Raw genomic sequence first — 17,308 nt, forward strand, 5'->3', positions numbered from 1 at the left:
TCAGTCTTTTTTTACGAATGCGTATTTTTATATTTTAACTTGACCCCCCCCCATGCCTCTTAGAAGATGCTTACTCATCTTTTTCCTGCTAGAAAAATATCCCCATAAATAATGCATGAGTTGTGTTAATTGGTGTTAATATGAATTAGCCAGTGAAGTGGTTGGGAAAACGTTCATTAAGTTGGGATGTCGGGGCGGAATAATAATAATGTGCCCTGCTGTTGCGTCCAGGCTGCGGTTTAGGGTCACAGCTTATTACACCAGCGCTGTTAATAATGTACTTTATTCTAATATGAAGAAAGTTGTGTTAAAGGAATTTTGTCGTTCTGTCAGTCTTTTTCATGTGAGAAGGGCCAGGAAAAAAGCACTTGGATATGAATATGAAATGAATATGGGTTTTCTGCCTTGACACATATTCAGCTGAATAGTGAGTGGTGTGGCACGATGCCTGGGGAATTAAAGAATCGGCAGGAGGACGTGTACGTATCCGACAGTGAAATAAACCCAGAAAACGTACTGGTTACACTGGACAAGATCAAATGGGTTCATACTTGTTGTTACATTTGGTGGTTTTTAAAATTCTATATATGTCCGTATTGGGGTGTGACAAAAATGATAAGGCAGTATATTATGATAATTTGGTGATAATGTATTTGATGTTTAAATGGAGTTTACGTTTGCATTTACAAATCAGTAGTTTGCATCATAAATCTGTTGTTTTGCTCTGCTGATCTGATGTAAATGTAATATAAGTATTACATAATATAAGTATTAAAAGGACAGTCCCTATGAAGACACTCAGGGTTGCGTTGCTCAGGGACACAATGGAATATAGTGGGCTTTAAACAAGTTTTCTCCTGATAGGAGAAATGATTATTTTCCTATTGTTTATTGGCGAGGATCTCACGATACTCATCACGATACGATGATATCACGATATATTGTGATACTGAAAATGTAAAAACAGAGCTGAAATACAAGATGCTGTTATCGGTCTGTCGTGTTTTGCAATTTCCCTCTGCCTGAAATGCCAGCCAGTAATTCAAGTCCCCAGCTGTACAGCGCCATCTGCAGGAGTGGAGGTTGTAGTTGCACACTGATTCTCACCTCTGCTGGCCTCACTAAAGAAAACGCTCAAGAGCACCACCCGGTGGTCCACATTTTATACAAAAATGTCCCTGTATCGATACAATATCACCACGTAAAATATCGCGATATATTGCTTTATTGATATTTTCTAACACTCCTCGGGGACAACATATTGAGATTTTATGTCATGTTCTCTCTGATTTCCACTGTACAAATGCTAAATAACTATTGATAAAGAATGATGTATAAACCTTCATTTGACACAGATAGATTCTTCATTGATCCCAAAGTAAATTGTGTATTACACGAATGCCTAGTTTTGTGTCTCCACCAGGTAGGTGTTCCATGGTGAGCGAAACTTGGTCTGCCGGTGCTGTTGGTTTTGGCGTCCATGTGGTATTGTGTAAATGTTGAATGGCTAGAAATGAGCTCAGGACATGAACAGGAACTGCTGAACGGACTGATGGGTGCGTTGCATGTAATGTAAGGATGTTGGCAGTTTGTGTTGCAGAGGCTTTTTTATGAAAGCTGCCAGTAGACAGTTCATGACCGGTTTAATTGACAGGTTTAAAGTCTTCCATCTCCAGAGTAGAGATAAAAAAAAATGGCAATAAAAACGTTTTGGTGCTATTCTTCCATTTCAATAAAAGCCATTGAAGGCTTTGAAATGTACTGATTTGCCCACATACTGAGTTGTGGCCCACCCGCCACGCGAAGTGGCTTCTTCTTGATGATGACCGGGGTGAAAAAGAAGGTGTCCTGCTAAACGCCCCCCCCACATGGGCCTCGGGTAATTTGTGTAATTTTTCCCTGCTTTGTTTTCCCCCTCTTCGCACGTTCTTTGCCTTCTCTTGACCACTGCTGCTGTGTATAGATTTTTACTGCTTTATTTCTCTCTGTGGGATCTGGGACGTTCTGGAATATCAGGCGCTGAGGTGAGCGGCGAGCAGCCTGACAGCCGGCGAGAACCCCTGCCGCGGGGGATGATGAGAGCCGGCGAGCAAAAATACAAATTGTGGCTTAAGCTTGTGCGATTGGTTGTCTCAGGACTGGCGTTTGTGGTATAGAATACAGACATTTTCTGGAGGAAAAGTGTCATGGATCTGAGGGACACCACAATGAAGGCTGTTGCGGTGATTGCGCGGCGAGCTGGAAGCCTCCTTTCTGCGCTCGAACGGCCCGTGTACGACACACACTCGGGTAAAATGTGCCGGGAGCTTCCAGGGTGTAACTAATGAAGAATGCTTGGAAATATGTCATTTTTGCATCTTCAAACACTCCCTTGCCCACTGGCAGCGTCGTGCACATTCAAGCTGACATTAAAGCCATTTCTGGTAATGGGCTTGAGAGACTATTAGTCACAGTCGTGAGGAAGCGGCGCTGGTAGGGGGTGTCTGTGCCGCAGCCGCTTCTGAATGGGAGGTTATTAGTAAAACTGTTCAACGCTGTTAGGTGGCCTCTGTCACGACCGTTCGGTCTCAGTAATAATTTGCATCCTGATGCTCTGCCCCTCTCTTTTGGAACTCTTCCTCGGTTGGTTTGACCCTCTGGATCGATTCACAACGACTATGTCGGTGTTAAAATGACCGATCATTTCACCGCCGTTTCTTGAGGGTTTATTGACTTTTTTTTTCTCCCCCCAAAAGGATCACAATTTGTTGGCCGCATATTGGAGTTCAGCTGAATTAAACTCAATACAATAACCTGTCGTTTGGAGGTCATAGGTCACGGTTAACTGAAGTCCACTTGAGTGCAGCTGGTGAGTGTCTCCTCTGAGGTGGCAGCCTCCTGCGGTATATAGAATTCGATTTCGAATGTGAACGAGTGGGATGGTGTGCTGCCTTGGCATCGCCATGTTGGATGAACGCAGCTCGACCCGCCGCGTGAAGCGATGCAATTGTGTTCCTTCCAAACCCGAGATGCCAGCGCTGCCTTTCCAAGGGCAGAGCGGCCATTAATAATGCAATAAAAATCTATATGTTTCTAATCTTGTTACGTGATTAATCGCGGGGCAGGTTCCCTTTGAACACAAATAAGCTGATGAATCCATGCCTAGCTGATCTGGAATCAGCTCTGCGTGCCGTTCTGATGAGATGACACACTTTGGCTGATGATGGTTGAGCTGGTAATTTGCGTCTGTCATTAAATTTAAACGGTAACAGATGGGGGGGGTTATTAAGGAACACGGAACGTGACTTACGTCATTAAGCTGGCTTTAAACAAGTGGCGTGATTGTTGTGATACACCAGACGAGTGGCAACTCTCCACTCGGTTAAGCGTTTATGGAGGATGACTTACTGCGAGGTACATTTTTACATTAGATGCTAATGTTCCATTACTTTGATTGCTGACATCCCAACCATCTGTGGGCAATGACGATACGAACAACAGGAAATGGTATTAAGTAGTGGTTGTAATTCATTTTCTCTCACCTCCTCCCCGCGGGTAAATTGCGCGACGTTGAAGCAGATTTCCGATGCTACCGAGTCGCATCTCCGTAGACGTTAACGCACGGATCTGCTCTGAACGGGAGGACATGACCACACGGGTCTGCTTCTTCCCAGGTCCCCTCCTGGACACAGTCTTCAGTTTCTGCCTCTCTTTGTTAGCTTTGGCTTAACGGGGACATTTTATGGTGTGTGTTAATTAGACTGTTATTACAGATCTACTTGGGAATTTGGCACTAATGGCAGGAACCGTCCCGAAGTCACACATCTCCTCTGAGTGGAGGTGACGCGCCGGCGGAGGAGCTGAGGGTTAATTGGCAGATTGTATGAGACGTTAAATGCAGAGTCTCTTTATGCACTTTCACTCTCAATTAAAGTGTGAAACAGCACCTGGGACCCGGGCGCCGGTCCCCAGCCAAGCAGCCCCAACTCTATTGTTATTATTTTCCGTCTCCCGCTCGCGCCATCATGCTAATTAATGGTCTTAATGAATAGCTTCACTTGATTAGATGGAAGCCCGTCAGGATTGCCAGGTTAAATTAGTGCCGGTGCTCGGCGTGGGCTGTATTTACGCGCCAGGCCTGTCCAACGAGCGTCTTAAGCATCCATCGCTCCGCTTTCCTTTGTTCTCTTTCCAGCGTTAAGGGCCGGTAGACGATTAAAACCATGCACACAACCTTGAGTTTTACACGGCGGGGAGTGTAATCGTCCGACCAGAAATAACAACGGCAAAGATTTTAAGGGTTTGTGGTCAGGGGGTCAATAGCAGGAGCGCTTCCACCGGCACGGCGGCGTAGACCAGGGATTAACGTACATTGACATGGTAATTTTTCTGGGGCGGGGGAGGCCGCGGGAGCACCGAGTGATGATAACACGCTCTTCTAATTGCATACGCCCAGACGGATGGCCTCTGAATTACCGCCTCAGAGCCACGTCTGGTTGGTGGAGGTGTGAACAAAGACTGTGAGCTTTTGTACATCGTCGGTTCGAACACGGAAGTATGAGTAGAATCCACAGCAGCAGCAACAGTCTGTCCTCTGAACCGAAGACGTCCCCCCGCGCCACTGTGGTGGAGTCACGCCGAGGGCTGAGCTCCCCATGGCAACCGCGAGCACGCTCGGAAGAGAAAGATGGCAGGGTTAGAAGGGCCCTCAGCTAATGACTGTGGAGAGACAGATCGTAATTACTCTGTCTCTCTCTCTTTCTGTTCTTCTTCTTAATCTCTTGTGGCAGCTGTGCGGTTTTTATTGGGATCTGTGTGTCGAAGACGGCTAAGATAAAGCTCGGTCCGGGACCGTACCTGCGTCCTCCGTCCATGAAGAACTGGACTCTTTCTGATGAAGGGTACGTGAGGTTTCAGAGCCACGGCCTTACCGCCCTGCAGGCAAAACAAAAGCCAACTCAAATACCCTCAAGTACCCTGAGGGCGTCCGAGGAGATATTAAATGTGTGAATAATAGATGGGGAATACATATGAAGGGATTTTGAAATAGATTCCGCCACTTAGGCGGTTTCCCAGCAACGCTGCATGGAGAAGGCGAGGGAGAGGGGCCGAGCGCCCTGCCAGAAATGGTCTCACCAGCTGCCAGGTGTAATATCGCCGCTTCGTGATTAAAACGTCTCCCGGCCCTAATGAGAACATTATAGGTGTTTGCGGAGCACTGTCATCAGTGTGGGAGTGAGATCTGACCGAATCGGGACCACCCGTAACAAATGGTCTTCCGTCCCCCCAGAGCTGCAGAGTTGGTTTGAACCTTGACCTCCCAAGCCAGCTTGAAACCCGGTAGACGTGCTGTCTCGGCCCTTTACTCGTCCGTGTTAATCATCCCGCAGTCTCCTCCTCAGGAGCTCGGTGGTGATGCACGACCACCTCCTGAGGGATTTCACACTCACTTGAACTACTTAGGTGAGGTCAAACGCTCCTCTTCATCTGCCCAGAGCTGCAGCTCCTCAAGCTGAAGTATCACAGTTGTTCTAGAATCCTGCAGAATCCTCTCTTTATCTGCATGTCATTCGGAATTTTCCTTCACCCTCTGGTGATGAAACGTGTCCTCTGTATTTGACCGTCACCCTCGGTGAGCAGTGGGAACCATGACAGGCGCCCAGGGAGAAGTGTGTGGGGACGGGACCTTCGTCAAGGGGACCTCAGTGGCACCTTGGGATTTGAACCTTCGACCTCATGAACTGCCACTGCCCCTGTTATCTCCTCTATGTTGTACCTCTGCTGTGTTCATAGTCTCAGTTACTAAATATGCATGTATCAAGAAGACCAAAAGAAAAATGTTGGAGTTAGAGGTGTTGCGTGGGAAAGGTCACCACCATTGGCTGTGTAAATCTGCTTTCGGGGCTCCACCACCCACAAGATCCAACACAGCGTTCAACCTGAAGGCCAACCTCACAGCTTGTGGAGATCAATGGGACCAGAGGTCTTTGGCGTCGAGACCTGACTACAATAAACTGGACAAACAGTGGAATGTTGCTGTAGGTTTACAGACCTTTCCTGACTATTAGAAGCATGTAAAGAAATACAAAAAGCAAAAGATCTGTGAAGCGTTCGCCTTGCCAATTAACCAAAATAATGGGTGACCCATTTTTGAGGTCGGGTGTCAAAAGCCTGAATCCGTTGATGGCCACTCAGAACCAGAATCATTAAAACAGTAATAGCTTCAGCCATATTACAGTAATGGCTGTTGCCCGGCATGGATGTATATGCTCATCATATGTTCATTTGCTAAAATGTGCTAAAAATGAAGCTTTAGCTTTATTTAAGTGCATCAATATAATTTGTTCGTAGGTACGAGATTCCGTAAATATGAAATACTGCGGTTATGTCAACGTTTACAAAGCATCTTTCTCTTTGTGCTGCATTGGTCTCTTTGTTCTTTTATTTATTTGTGCCAGTTTGCATCCTGAAGCCTCAGAAAATATCAATGTCATTTTTTGCCCAATATTGGACACTGCTAATTGCATTGTTAATAAAAGTATTGAAAATGTATATTTAGACTTTTTAAAACCGATTAAGGAACCGCCATTGTCCATTTTATCAGCCTGTGTTGGTTTATCGGTGCTGTGTGTGTGAGATACGATGCCACTGACCCCTTTTCACCTCCATCACTTTCGGTAAGTGCCTGGTTCCTGATGGGCTTTATGTGGCGTGAACCTGGGAGGGGGGCTCGGACTTTTACCTCATAACACGTCTTACGTCATAATACATTTATTACATTTTAATATCTGATATGAAGTGTGGTGCAGTGAACTCATCTAATGTTTGATGTCTTTAAAATGAAGTGAATTTACTCTCCTGAAAAGACTATAAGCAATATTGTGAAGAAATGTGAATAAATGACTTTGTCTCTCTTAAATGACTTAGCCTTCCTTAAAGTGCTAGCTAGACCTGATGCCAAATAGTGCTCTTTTAGCCCGATCGCTGCGTTCATTAGAACCCACGGAGAACAGAAAGGGCAGGAGAATGAAGGGAAAGTGAACGGTCGTGAATAATAGCCCTAGGATCACTGGTAGACACAGCTCAATTATCCTCTCCCTATTAAAGTCCCCAGCATGGTGGAATATAATAACGCGGTGTAGATCCTTCCCCCCGGGCACTCACCACGGGCACCCGCGCTGGACGGGTCCTGCAGGTGAGTGGCTCGGGTCCGGCTGCACCGCAATCACCCCTTCCATTATCGCGGCGCACCGTGCAGCTGCCCGCGGTCCGGAGGCGTGGAGCGGCGTACCGCGTGTTCGCCCGCGTCGTGATGAATGGGAGCGGCCTTTATTTGAGGAAGGTGTGAGTAATAGGACGTGTCAGGCCTCCTCGGCGCCTCCCGGTGGTGTGTGATTTATGGCGAGTTTACCTCTGGCGTTTATGACTCGTTATAAATAATAATAACATCTGTAGTGAACGGTGGGCTGGAGTATTGCTTCATTCCGCAGCTGGAGCAGCTCACGCCGGAGCCTGTCTCCCGGTAAATAAAGATGGAGGGTTCCGTGCTGGAAGTGCTCGCTGCACTTTGTAGGACAAATAGAAGCTGGGCCTGAGAAGAATTGGAAAGTTCTGAGGCTGCACACAGGTGGGGCTGGAGGATTTCAATTCCGAATGGGAACGTTGGCTTTCACAAATCTGATTGGTCGAGCCACGTCTGAGTCGGCGAGGCACTCACACACCGGTGAAAACGAATAAATTCAAGTCGGTATTAATGCTTCAGTGGGTGCTGATTGGTTGCTAGGCAACCGTAAGCTGTTAATGAGCTGTTATACTTGACTGAGTAATTGTTTATATTGATTATTATTAATGATAGTAATTTGAACGATTCTGTCTTCGTAGTTCAGCCTTTTTACGCTTTTCATAAATTCCTCGCAAATAGAATGACCGTAATGGCACAGGTACTTCTTTCATGGTGATATGTAGCATGTGGGTCGTGGTTTAAAATTCACTCATTCTAATTCTATGAGGAAAACGCGGACAGAATCGTGGAATCCAACAAATAATGTGCAGAATTCTGTATAGTTCGTGGCGCACTACACGCGTTTCCTGTACGGGACGTTCGCACGCCAACGCAATATATAGCTCATAATGCAATTCCAGGCCTCCCAAATGTTTACTTATTTGATATGTATTTTATGTTCATTTCAAACGTGAAGCACTTGTATTTCACAGAAGGAAGAATGGGTAAAATTGTGAAATACGAAATACATATAAATGGTTTATAAAAGCAAACAGCACTTTGCCCAAGCACTTTGTTGAACAGTGATTAAATGCATTTTTATGAAGGGAACGTTTTGGAATGTTAAGTTGTGTATTTTGAAGTTCATTGGGTTCATCGTGGCTGAGGCAGGTAGTATCACCCTGATGTTTGTCTCTAGCACCTATTGATCACCCACGTGCCAGTCAGTGGTTGTTGTTGTTAATGATCAATACGGCTTCGTAGTCCAGTATAAATGACTCCAGCTGCAGAAATTGCTTTTGAATATATGAATGTGAACGTGCAGGATTTCATCATGACCTCCCTGCATTCAGACCAAGACAACCGATTGGCTTTGAGGAGAACAAAGCCTATATTAGCCCATATGTTTCCCGGGGACGCTGGTACATTTTCGCGCTGCATCATTTGTACTGTAGATTACACTGTCAGCCGTGCTATTACACAGAGCAAAACAAAAATGGAGGGTGTGTGTGTGTGTGTGTGTGTGTGTGTGTGTGCGTGTGGAAACGGTGAGCGGGGGAAGTGCATTATCGCTCTTGTGGACGGCGGCGCGCCCCCGACTCAAACCGGTTGGTGTTGCGGGAGAGGTTAACCGCGGAAGAGATTATGTGGAGATTACACCGCGAGGAGACCCCGACACAAGATCGATCCCAATCATAGTGCATCATGGCCTTCTTATCAGAGTCCAACTCACCAACTCTGTGTGTGTGTGATGGAGAGGCTCTAATGAATGCATGTAGATGTGTGTGTTCATAATGTATGTGTATATGAACAAAGATAGCAATCCATGACAAAAAAAGTAATAATTGTGTTTGGTTACTGAATTTAAGAAAATCTGTGTTACTCTTGTTTCGTGGTGGTAGTTGATGAAACGTAAGGTTAGTATTGACACTAAAAAGGGTTGTATTGGGGTGACATTAGAAGAACGGTGTTGTGCCACGTACGCTTTGCGCTGCAGTTGACCCCAGTCAGAGCTAGGTGGAGCTGTCAATCTATGCTCAGTCAGGTGTCGTTCTGTGGTTCTCTCTCTTCTACAAGTTCTGCTGAGTGACCAGCGCCACGTGGTTCGTGGCGAGAGGTGGGGCAGCGCAAAGGGAGTCTCAAGACCTCGCCAAAGAGACGGAACAAGAGCAGGACGGGGCTGCGGCGCGCTGTACTCGTCCCACAGCTGCAGTCCAGATGGCTCTTTAGCGCTGTCCTACCTCAGGCGCCGCTTCCGATCTAATTTACCTGTGTCAGCGGGTGTAAAGACAGCGCTTTAATAACCGATACACACACACACACACACTAGGCCTGGACTAAATGACCGCACATCCAACAGTTCACTCTGATTTCCTGCATGACAAGGCGTGCAAAGACCTTTCTGATGACGGACAGAATATCCTTGAATAACTTGAAGTGATTGTCACATGTGATACACAGCAGCACAGCACACGGTGCACACAGTGAAATTTGTCCTCTGCATCTAACCCATCATCAAAAGCGTTTTCTGTAAAAAGCGCGTTGCCAGGTGTAGCGAATCTGTTGAATGCCGACACGGGCAAGACATTTTGTCCCCTTAAAAAATCCGTACGCGCGCAGCTCCAGCGAGCGTTTCCCCGGTGAGTGCGGTTCCGTGTGTTGTTGAGATGAATGGCCTGCGTTTGGAGGACACCTTCAGCTGGATTCTTCTGGGCTGTACCGACCCTGCTGCTTTAATGTGTGTGTGTTGGGGGGCTGTGTGCTCATACACAGATATGATTCCAAATGCCATGTTTACTCACAGGAAGTGTGTGTGTGTGTGTGTGTGTGTGTTGACTGTAGTTGGACACCCTACATCCACACGGAGCGCTATCTGAAACGCCGCCATCCAGACGGAACCTTTTCTCCACACCTGGGGCGCCATGTTTGGCGTCCAGCTCTCCTCCGCGGTGCGTTGAACCCGTCTCCTGCCTCGTCGCTTCATTAGAGAGGATGTCCTGTCCTGTGGTTCTGCAGCACGGCCGTGAATGCGTTGTGCGGCCTTGCTGCATGTGCGACACGCCCGGGGTTGTGGGCTGGTAGTAGCCTAGCGGGTTAGACACTCGCCTATGAACCAGAAGACCCAGGTTCAAACCCCACTTACTACCATCGTGTCCCTGAGCAAGACACTTAACCCTAAATTGCTCCAGGGGGGGACTGTCCCTGTAACTACTGATTGTAAGTGGCTCTGGATACGGGCGTCTGGTAAATGCCGTAAATGGTTCCAGCACGCGGTCAAAGTTAATGCCCGGCGGCAAGCGGAGTGCGGTGAGAGGAAGCGGTCCGCAAGCGGCGCTCATTTGTGTAGTTGAGTCGGTGTTGATGTGAACTCGATAATCTTCACATCAGGCGCTGCGGCGTCTGAAAAACGGCGTCTCCGTGTGGACGCGACGTTACCTTCTCAGACGAAAACGTTTCCGTGTGGACGCAAGTCTCTCTCTTATGGGTGAGCAGGTCTTATGGAGCAGGTCTTCAGGCTGTCCCCAGCTCCGTCCTCCTCTCCTCAGTAATGAAGCGGCGGGTGCCTGCTGACTCGGCGGAATATTAGACGTCTCGGGCCGGAGGAAAAAGCGGCGTATAAGCATATTCTGTCGGGCGTGCGGAAAGCCACCTGTATGACAATGCATTTAGTTGATTAAGATTGTATTGATCCACGGGGGCCATGAATAAGGGGAAATGGATTTGATTGGTTAGGGGATGATGGGTACATGCTTCATATTGATGATTCTTTCTTGCTCTTTCGTGCTGCGGTCTTATTCAGCTCTTCATGTTTCTACTGGAGGAGAAGCGTTCTATAGGGATAATATAACGTTTATTTAACTTGTTCTGCCGAGGGAGGGACCGTGTAGTCTCACACAATTGTAAAAAATTCCAGCTTTTAATTGGAAATGTACACCACGGGCCGTATGTATAATTAAAATATGCAGATATAATTAGACATTTTGTCTGCTTATTAAGTCCACCTGCACATGTAAATAAATGTGATTGAAATTGTTATTGACAAGATCATTAAGTTTGTGCGTTTTCAGGCAGCACCTCCCATCTCAGGGCCCGTGGTAAAGTGCATATTGTGTTAATTCCTCTCTAATTTCCTGCTGATGTGGTGGAGGAGATTTGGGGTGGCTTTAATTACATCATGGCGGGCCACGCTCGTCAGGACGGACCTAATGAAATTGTCTCGGAGATATCGCCCCGTGGACTGACGGTCCATTCACGCTGATAAAATTGTCACACCTCGCACTCAGTCACCGCTGTATTTCACTCAACCCATAACCGATAACAAGCGATTATTATAAGATATACTGGCATTGTTCAACATGACACAGAACCCAGTTACCTGATATGTTCAGTTGTGGAAAATGCTGCAATGATTAGTCGGTTTCTGAAGTGGATATTGTTTTTATTTTAATAACTTTCCAGCGATGCCCCCTACAGATGACGTGAGATGCGCCGCAGCCCGGCTCACGTCTCAGAACTGTGTGCTTGAGTGGACCCAGCCGGTGACGTGGCCCGACCCACGCGGCGTCACATGACCCGACCATGCACAGCGTGTGTGTGTGTGTGTGTGTGTGTGTGTGTGTGTGTGGGCGCTGTAAACGTGCCTCGACCAGCTGCCTGTCAGAACACATCCATGCTGGCAGTAAAATCTGTGACTTGCTCTCTGGTGTGTAAAAAAGTGAACGCTGGTAAGTGCAGCAGTGCAAAAGACAAACGAGAGGACAGTGAGCCCGTCAGTCCTGCAAACGTCCAAGCCTCTCGTCCAGCCGTCTTATATTCTCTATATATATTCACCCGTCTCGAGGATTTACAGCGGAGGGGGGAGGAGTTCTCCACTGAGGTGCCTGCATCATGAACGAGTGGAGCTGCGGAACAAAGTGAGGTGATTGTCACATGTGATACACAGCAGCACAGCACACGGTGCACACAGTGAAATTTGTCCTCTGCATTTAACCATCACCCTGAGTGAGCAGTGGAGGCGCCCGGGGAGCAGTGTGTGGGGACGGTGCTTGGACCTTGTGTTGGATGGTCTCCCCGTGTTGATGTGGGTTTCCTCCTGTTTCTCCGGTTTCCTCATTCCGTTCTTATTGTCTGTTGGTGTGAGTGTGTGAGCACTCGGGATGGACTCCGGACTGAGTGCTTATGGAAAGTGAATATAATGTCTATTCAAAAAAGTGACGTGACTGTCATTGTGAGACACAGCAGCACAGCACGCGGTGACACGGTGAGACGAGTCCTCTGCATTTAACCATCGCCCTTGGTGAGCAGTGGGCACCATGACAGGCGCCCAGGGAGCAGTGTGTGGGGACGGGACCTTCATCAAGGGGACCTCAGTGGCACCTTGGCGGGTCGGGATTCGAACCCGCAACCTTCCGATTCCTTAACCTTAACAAAATGGATGAGCTGGAACGTCCTGCAGCTGGATGTGTATATTACTGTAATATAAATTCCCTGCCGTGTGCCACTTGTCTCTTCCCCTGCGGGACGGACGCCCCGTCCCCTACAGAAGCTCGTACCGATGTTCTTACCGCTGCATGTGGCAGGTTCTGATTTTCCTGTCAGGTGTAATTTGGCTCTGGCTGCTCGGCTGCTTAGTCCATCTTCGCCCCCCTCATCCCTGCTTTTTAAAGCTGTCACGCGATGCAATTAACACCTCCGCTCGCCGCCGAGGAGCCATCCTGACGTGAAAAGCTCCGCCTCTCCCTCCGCCGCTGTCCTGCCGCCAGCGGGCCAACTCCGCTCGGTAACCGGGTATTGATCCCGTTTCCTTTGTGCCAAAGCTTTTGTGTTGGAGCCTTTAGAAGTCGGTTTGTAGGATGAGTGGTGCGCGTGGAACGGATGGATAAACGCGTAGATTGATGGGGCTCATTAGACTGAAGTAAGTTAAAAGAGATGCGTCTGGAGCTGCTGTGTGTGTGTGTGTGTGTAAAACCACGGTGATGAAGTGACTACACCACCTCAATGTTACGTATGTGCTCATAATGACATGAATGGCTATTAATAGCGCCGTGCATCACTAGTGCCTGTGCAGTAAGGCTCGTGAGAAATGTGCAGTTTGGACATGCACCAGCGGTATTGTTCTTCCGCCCGGCGGCTGTCGATCAGGATGGGGTCCGTGACTCTGTGTCCGATGTGTGTGTTTACCCGCGAAGCGGCTCCACCCGATGGCGAGTACGCGGCCCTACCGGGGGCTGCAGGTCCGCTGGAAGTAAATGAGACGTCTGCGCCAGACACACTCCCCTCCGTCCGCTCTGCTTATTTGTCTTTCTGTTTCCTGTCCTCTCTTCTCTCGCTCTCCCTCTCGGGTCCCCTCCTCTTCCTCTCGCACGCTTTCGCTCCCGTCCTCGGCGGCGGTGGGTGCAGATTGATGACATTTGTGGCGCCCCACGCGCGCGGCCCTCCCCCGGCGCACAGGAAGCGGCTCTCGCTGCAGAATAAATCACGGCGCGCTGCCATTGATCATGCCCCGCCCGCGGACAGACCGGGCGGCTTGTACAGGTTGTTCAGTCAGGACGTGTGTGTGTGTGTGTGTGTGTTGGTGTTAAGTGAGACTACAGAGGCCTGTTAATGAATTGCGGCTTTTCCTCATTAGCTTCGCACGCGACCGCACCTACACGCGCCTTTCTCTCATATCATGATAAATGAATTACCCGCTAACGGATAAATAGCTGGGATACATCCTAATGCGCGCCTTTATAAGCTGCGTTAGTGCAGGCCATCGTCCCGCGTCTATACAACGCCGGCCATCAGCCTGACAGCCATTGTTCAGAAGAGGCAGGAATTGTCCGGCTTTGCTGGCAACGTCCTCTTTCTCTGTAGAGTTCGCTGTGCTTAACACACGCGCGCGGAGCCGCCTAGAATATCAGCCACGAAGCCGTATAAAACCGCCGGGGCGCCGGACACGCCCGTCTACTGAGCGCCCGCTCAGCGTACACGCGGCATGCTGGGCTCCCTAGACATTCTCTACAGGGTGCTGATACACAAGGTAATCGTATTCTGTAGTGTTTAGCAGATATCACTTAGTAATGTTGCTTCTATATATATATATATTATATATAATCGCAGTAAGGTCATGATGTTTGACATCAACGATGTTTTATCTGTGACTTGCAGATTTAACAAAATGTCAATTGTTCAGACCTTCTTTTGCAATGAGCTACGGTGCCAGTGTCAGCTGTAGCCTTGTAACGCTCTTCCAGTTACAGCTGTCATATGAAAACCTGTATTCAGATGGAGTCGTATCGAAATATACGATATTTGTACCCCACCCAGGTATGTAGGGTGTGAACCCCTGTAGGGTCATTTCAGCTCACCGATTGCGTATTTGTGCGTTTGTGTTTTTCAGCTGATTGCTGTGTACGAGGAGCAGGAGGCCCAGCAGAGAGGCGTCGCCAGGGGCAACGGACCAGTGCACTCCAGCCCGGAACCTTCCGAGTCCGAGCACGCGCTTTTCCAGCCCATCAGAGGAGGCGAGATCGAAGTGAACTCTTCGGCCCTCAAGTCCAGTACGTCCCGTGCAGGTTACATGCAACTGTAGAATAAATTCATAAATAATCACTCCGGAACGAAACGTGATCAATTCATCGCTTCTGAAGTGTCTAAACTCCATAAACTCCAATGAGAAGAGCTTCTCGTACCCGTGCAGCGTGTCATCTGCTTAAATTGAAAACAGAGCCCAGACGCCAGCCGGGATTGTTAGCGGGCTCTGACCTGTTCTTTGTTTAAAAGTTAATGGCGAATAAAATGAGTTCTTTTTTTGATCGGACGCGATAATGATGTTTGGTAATGGGAAAAGAAGGCTGGTGTCATTAGACGCTAATGTACTAACTTGTCATCGTGTCCCAGAACACAGAAAGGCTGTCACCGCTTCATTTTGGAGGACGGGCGCATCTCGGTTTTACCATATTAAATGAAGAATAAATAGACTGTCTGAATAGAGTGAAATGCAGCCATGTGGATCACATATTATGGTATTACTGTGAAAATCGCTTATTAACAGGAAGTTGTTAAAGTTTTGGATGGCTTTGCTTTTCCTTTAATTCGTTTCATGCAAGATGCATATGACTATTCGTCCGTGCGCAGTTTTTTTGGTTTTCCATTCACGCATGCGCTCGTGTTGCGAACGTGCGCGCATGACTGACTGAGCGGTGTATGTGGATGAGTGTGTGTGTGTGTGTGTGTGCGCATGGCATGCGTCCTTGTAAAATGCTCATTGTGTTTCAGGTTTCACCGTAATGAGAAGGCTTAGCCTGTAATTGTAGCGCCTGCGGAGGGCGGGGCAGCAGCGCGGCTTTGGCATTCCAGCGGCCTGATCCCGTTTCTTAATTTATACGTCAAGGTGGAAGGTGTCAGCTGACAGACTAATCTTTTCCTCTCTCATTTGCCACGGCCATAAATACGCAGTCTGTCATGTCAGCTCTGTCACCCCCCTGCCTGGCTTCTCACCATCTGTGAAATAAAGGGGGGGGGTCAGCTTGTGACAAAATGATAATGTTTTGGATTGGAATAGAGGGCTGGGATCTGCTGTAAATTAGAGGTATCTGAATTCAAACCATTTTAATTCCACTTTGATAGATGTATTTAAAAAATGTTGGTATAAAGCAGCGCTTCTAAATCGTCCATTTTTGGCAGCAATTAGAACAAACGGCTTTTTTACCCTGTTTCCTTGAAGAAAGTATGTATTTTTCTGTTTTACTTTACCTTAAAAATGCGTTGTGACCCTGGCGTTTATTATCCCTGTTGGCTTGCCATAGGGGGGTTACACTGCGATGGTCTCATGGGAAAGTTACGTATCACTATTATTATTATTATTACTGTTTGAGAATAGTGATAATACCAGGAGCGCTTGTACAATGGCCCAAATGTCTGTAAATTGTATTATATATTATTAGCATATAAAATATGATAGAGAAACAGTGGATATAAAAAGTGTACACAGCCCTGTTAAAATACCAGATTTATGCATGGTAAAAAATTTTATTTGTTGTATTGAATCTGGCAGGTATTATTACTAGTATCAGGGCAGTCTGTGAAATGGCCGTTTTTAGAAAGTGACGTGATTGTCATTGTGAAACACTGCAGCACAGCACACGGTGACACGGTGAAACGTGTCCTCTGTATTTAACCATCACCCTTAGTGAGCAGCGGGCACCATGACGGGTGCCCGGGGAGCAGCGTGTGGGGACGGGACCTTCATCAAGGGGACCTCAGTGGCCTTCGGGGCCACTTCCTTACTCGCTAGGCCACCGCTGCCCACATGAATGACTGTAGAGATGACTGTAAATTAAAGCAAAGTGTAATGGAAGCAGGCAGAAGCGAGTATGCAGTGTTCGAGTCAGCAGGAAAAGGTCTTCTGCAGGATGTCAAAAGATGTCCCGTGGCCAGAAAGAGACCACCGAGAAACGGGTAAAAGATGGCCAACACACACCCTGCAGGCAACAGCTGCCACTGCCTGACCGTGTGTAATAAAGCGGACGCTGCGCAGCGCGAGTGAGAACGAGGAGAGTCGGTAATGGCTTTTTGGGATGGTGTTTGCCTCGCCGTTCCAACAGCAATTCGTCAGCCAAGCCTCAGAGCCCCTCCCCCAAGAGGCCAAATCCTGACTGGTCCCGCCCAACTCTATCCATAAGTGGATTAGCTCGGTAGAGGAGCGATGCCCACAGTGTGGCTTTTTCCAGCAGCCCCCTCCGCCCCCTTTCTAATTGAGTTATACGATGACCTGTGAAATCCCCTGGTCTGAGACCAGTGCTGCTTTTCCATTTTATGCTTAACTGATTTGTTTTATTGCCTCAATTAATTTGTAATAGCACAAAGGCGCTCTGTTAGAAATGGCGAAAATAAAAGAGGAATTTATGAAGGGAATCTTCAGTGTGATGCATCTGGAGTTTTAATTAACGGCCCTGCGGTGTGTCCATGGTGCGCCGGTGGAAACATTTAGTACCATGTGGCATGGGGTTCACAGCATTCCTGGGTGCATGATCTGAATTTGCCTTGAGGCTGGACATGTTGCTCATGCTCAACTGAGCTACTGAGGACCGAAGTAATATACAGGGTGGGCCATTTATATGGATA

General features: G+C 47.8%; 1 protein-coding gene across 6 annotated transcripts in view; it reads left to right on the plus strand.

The window, feature by feature from the left end:
• Nucleotides 1–17,308, plus strand: part of pard3bb (par-3 family cell polarity regulator beta b) — a 138,354-nt gene that overhangs the window by 15,000 nt on the left and 106,046 nt on the right. For 5 of the 6 annotated variants that reach the window (XM_028991005.1, XM_028991006.1, XM_028991008.1 and 2 more), the window contains one exon: nt 14,583–14,742. In XM_028991005.1, coding sequence (XP_028846838.1) covers nt 14,583–14,742 — 160 coding nt within the window. Of the gene's footprint in view, nt 1–14,155; nt 14,223–14,582; nt 14,743–17,308 lie in introns of those variants that run through there. The other variant, XM_028991010.1, reaches the window with a different exon arrangement.

Source organism: Denticeps clupeoides, chromosome 9 (genome assembly GCF_900700375.1).
Source record: "Denticeps clupeoides chromosome 9, fDenClu1.1, whole genome shotgun sequence".
Lineage (NCBI taxonomy): Eukaryota > Metazoa > Chordata > Actinopteri > Clupeiformes > Denticipitidae > Denticeps > Denticeps clupeoides.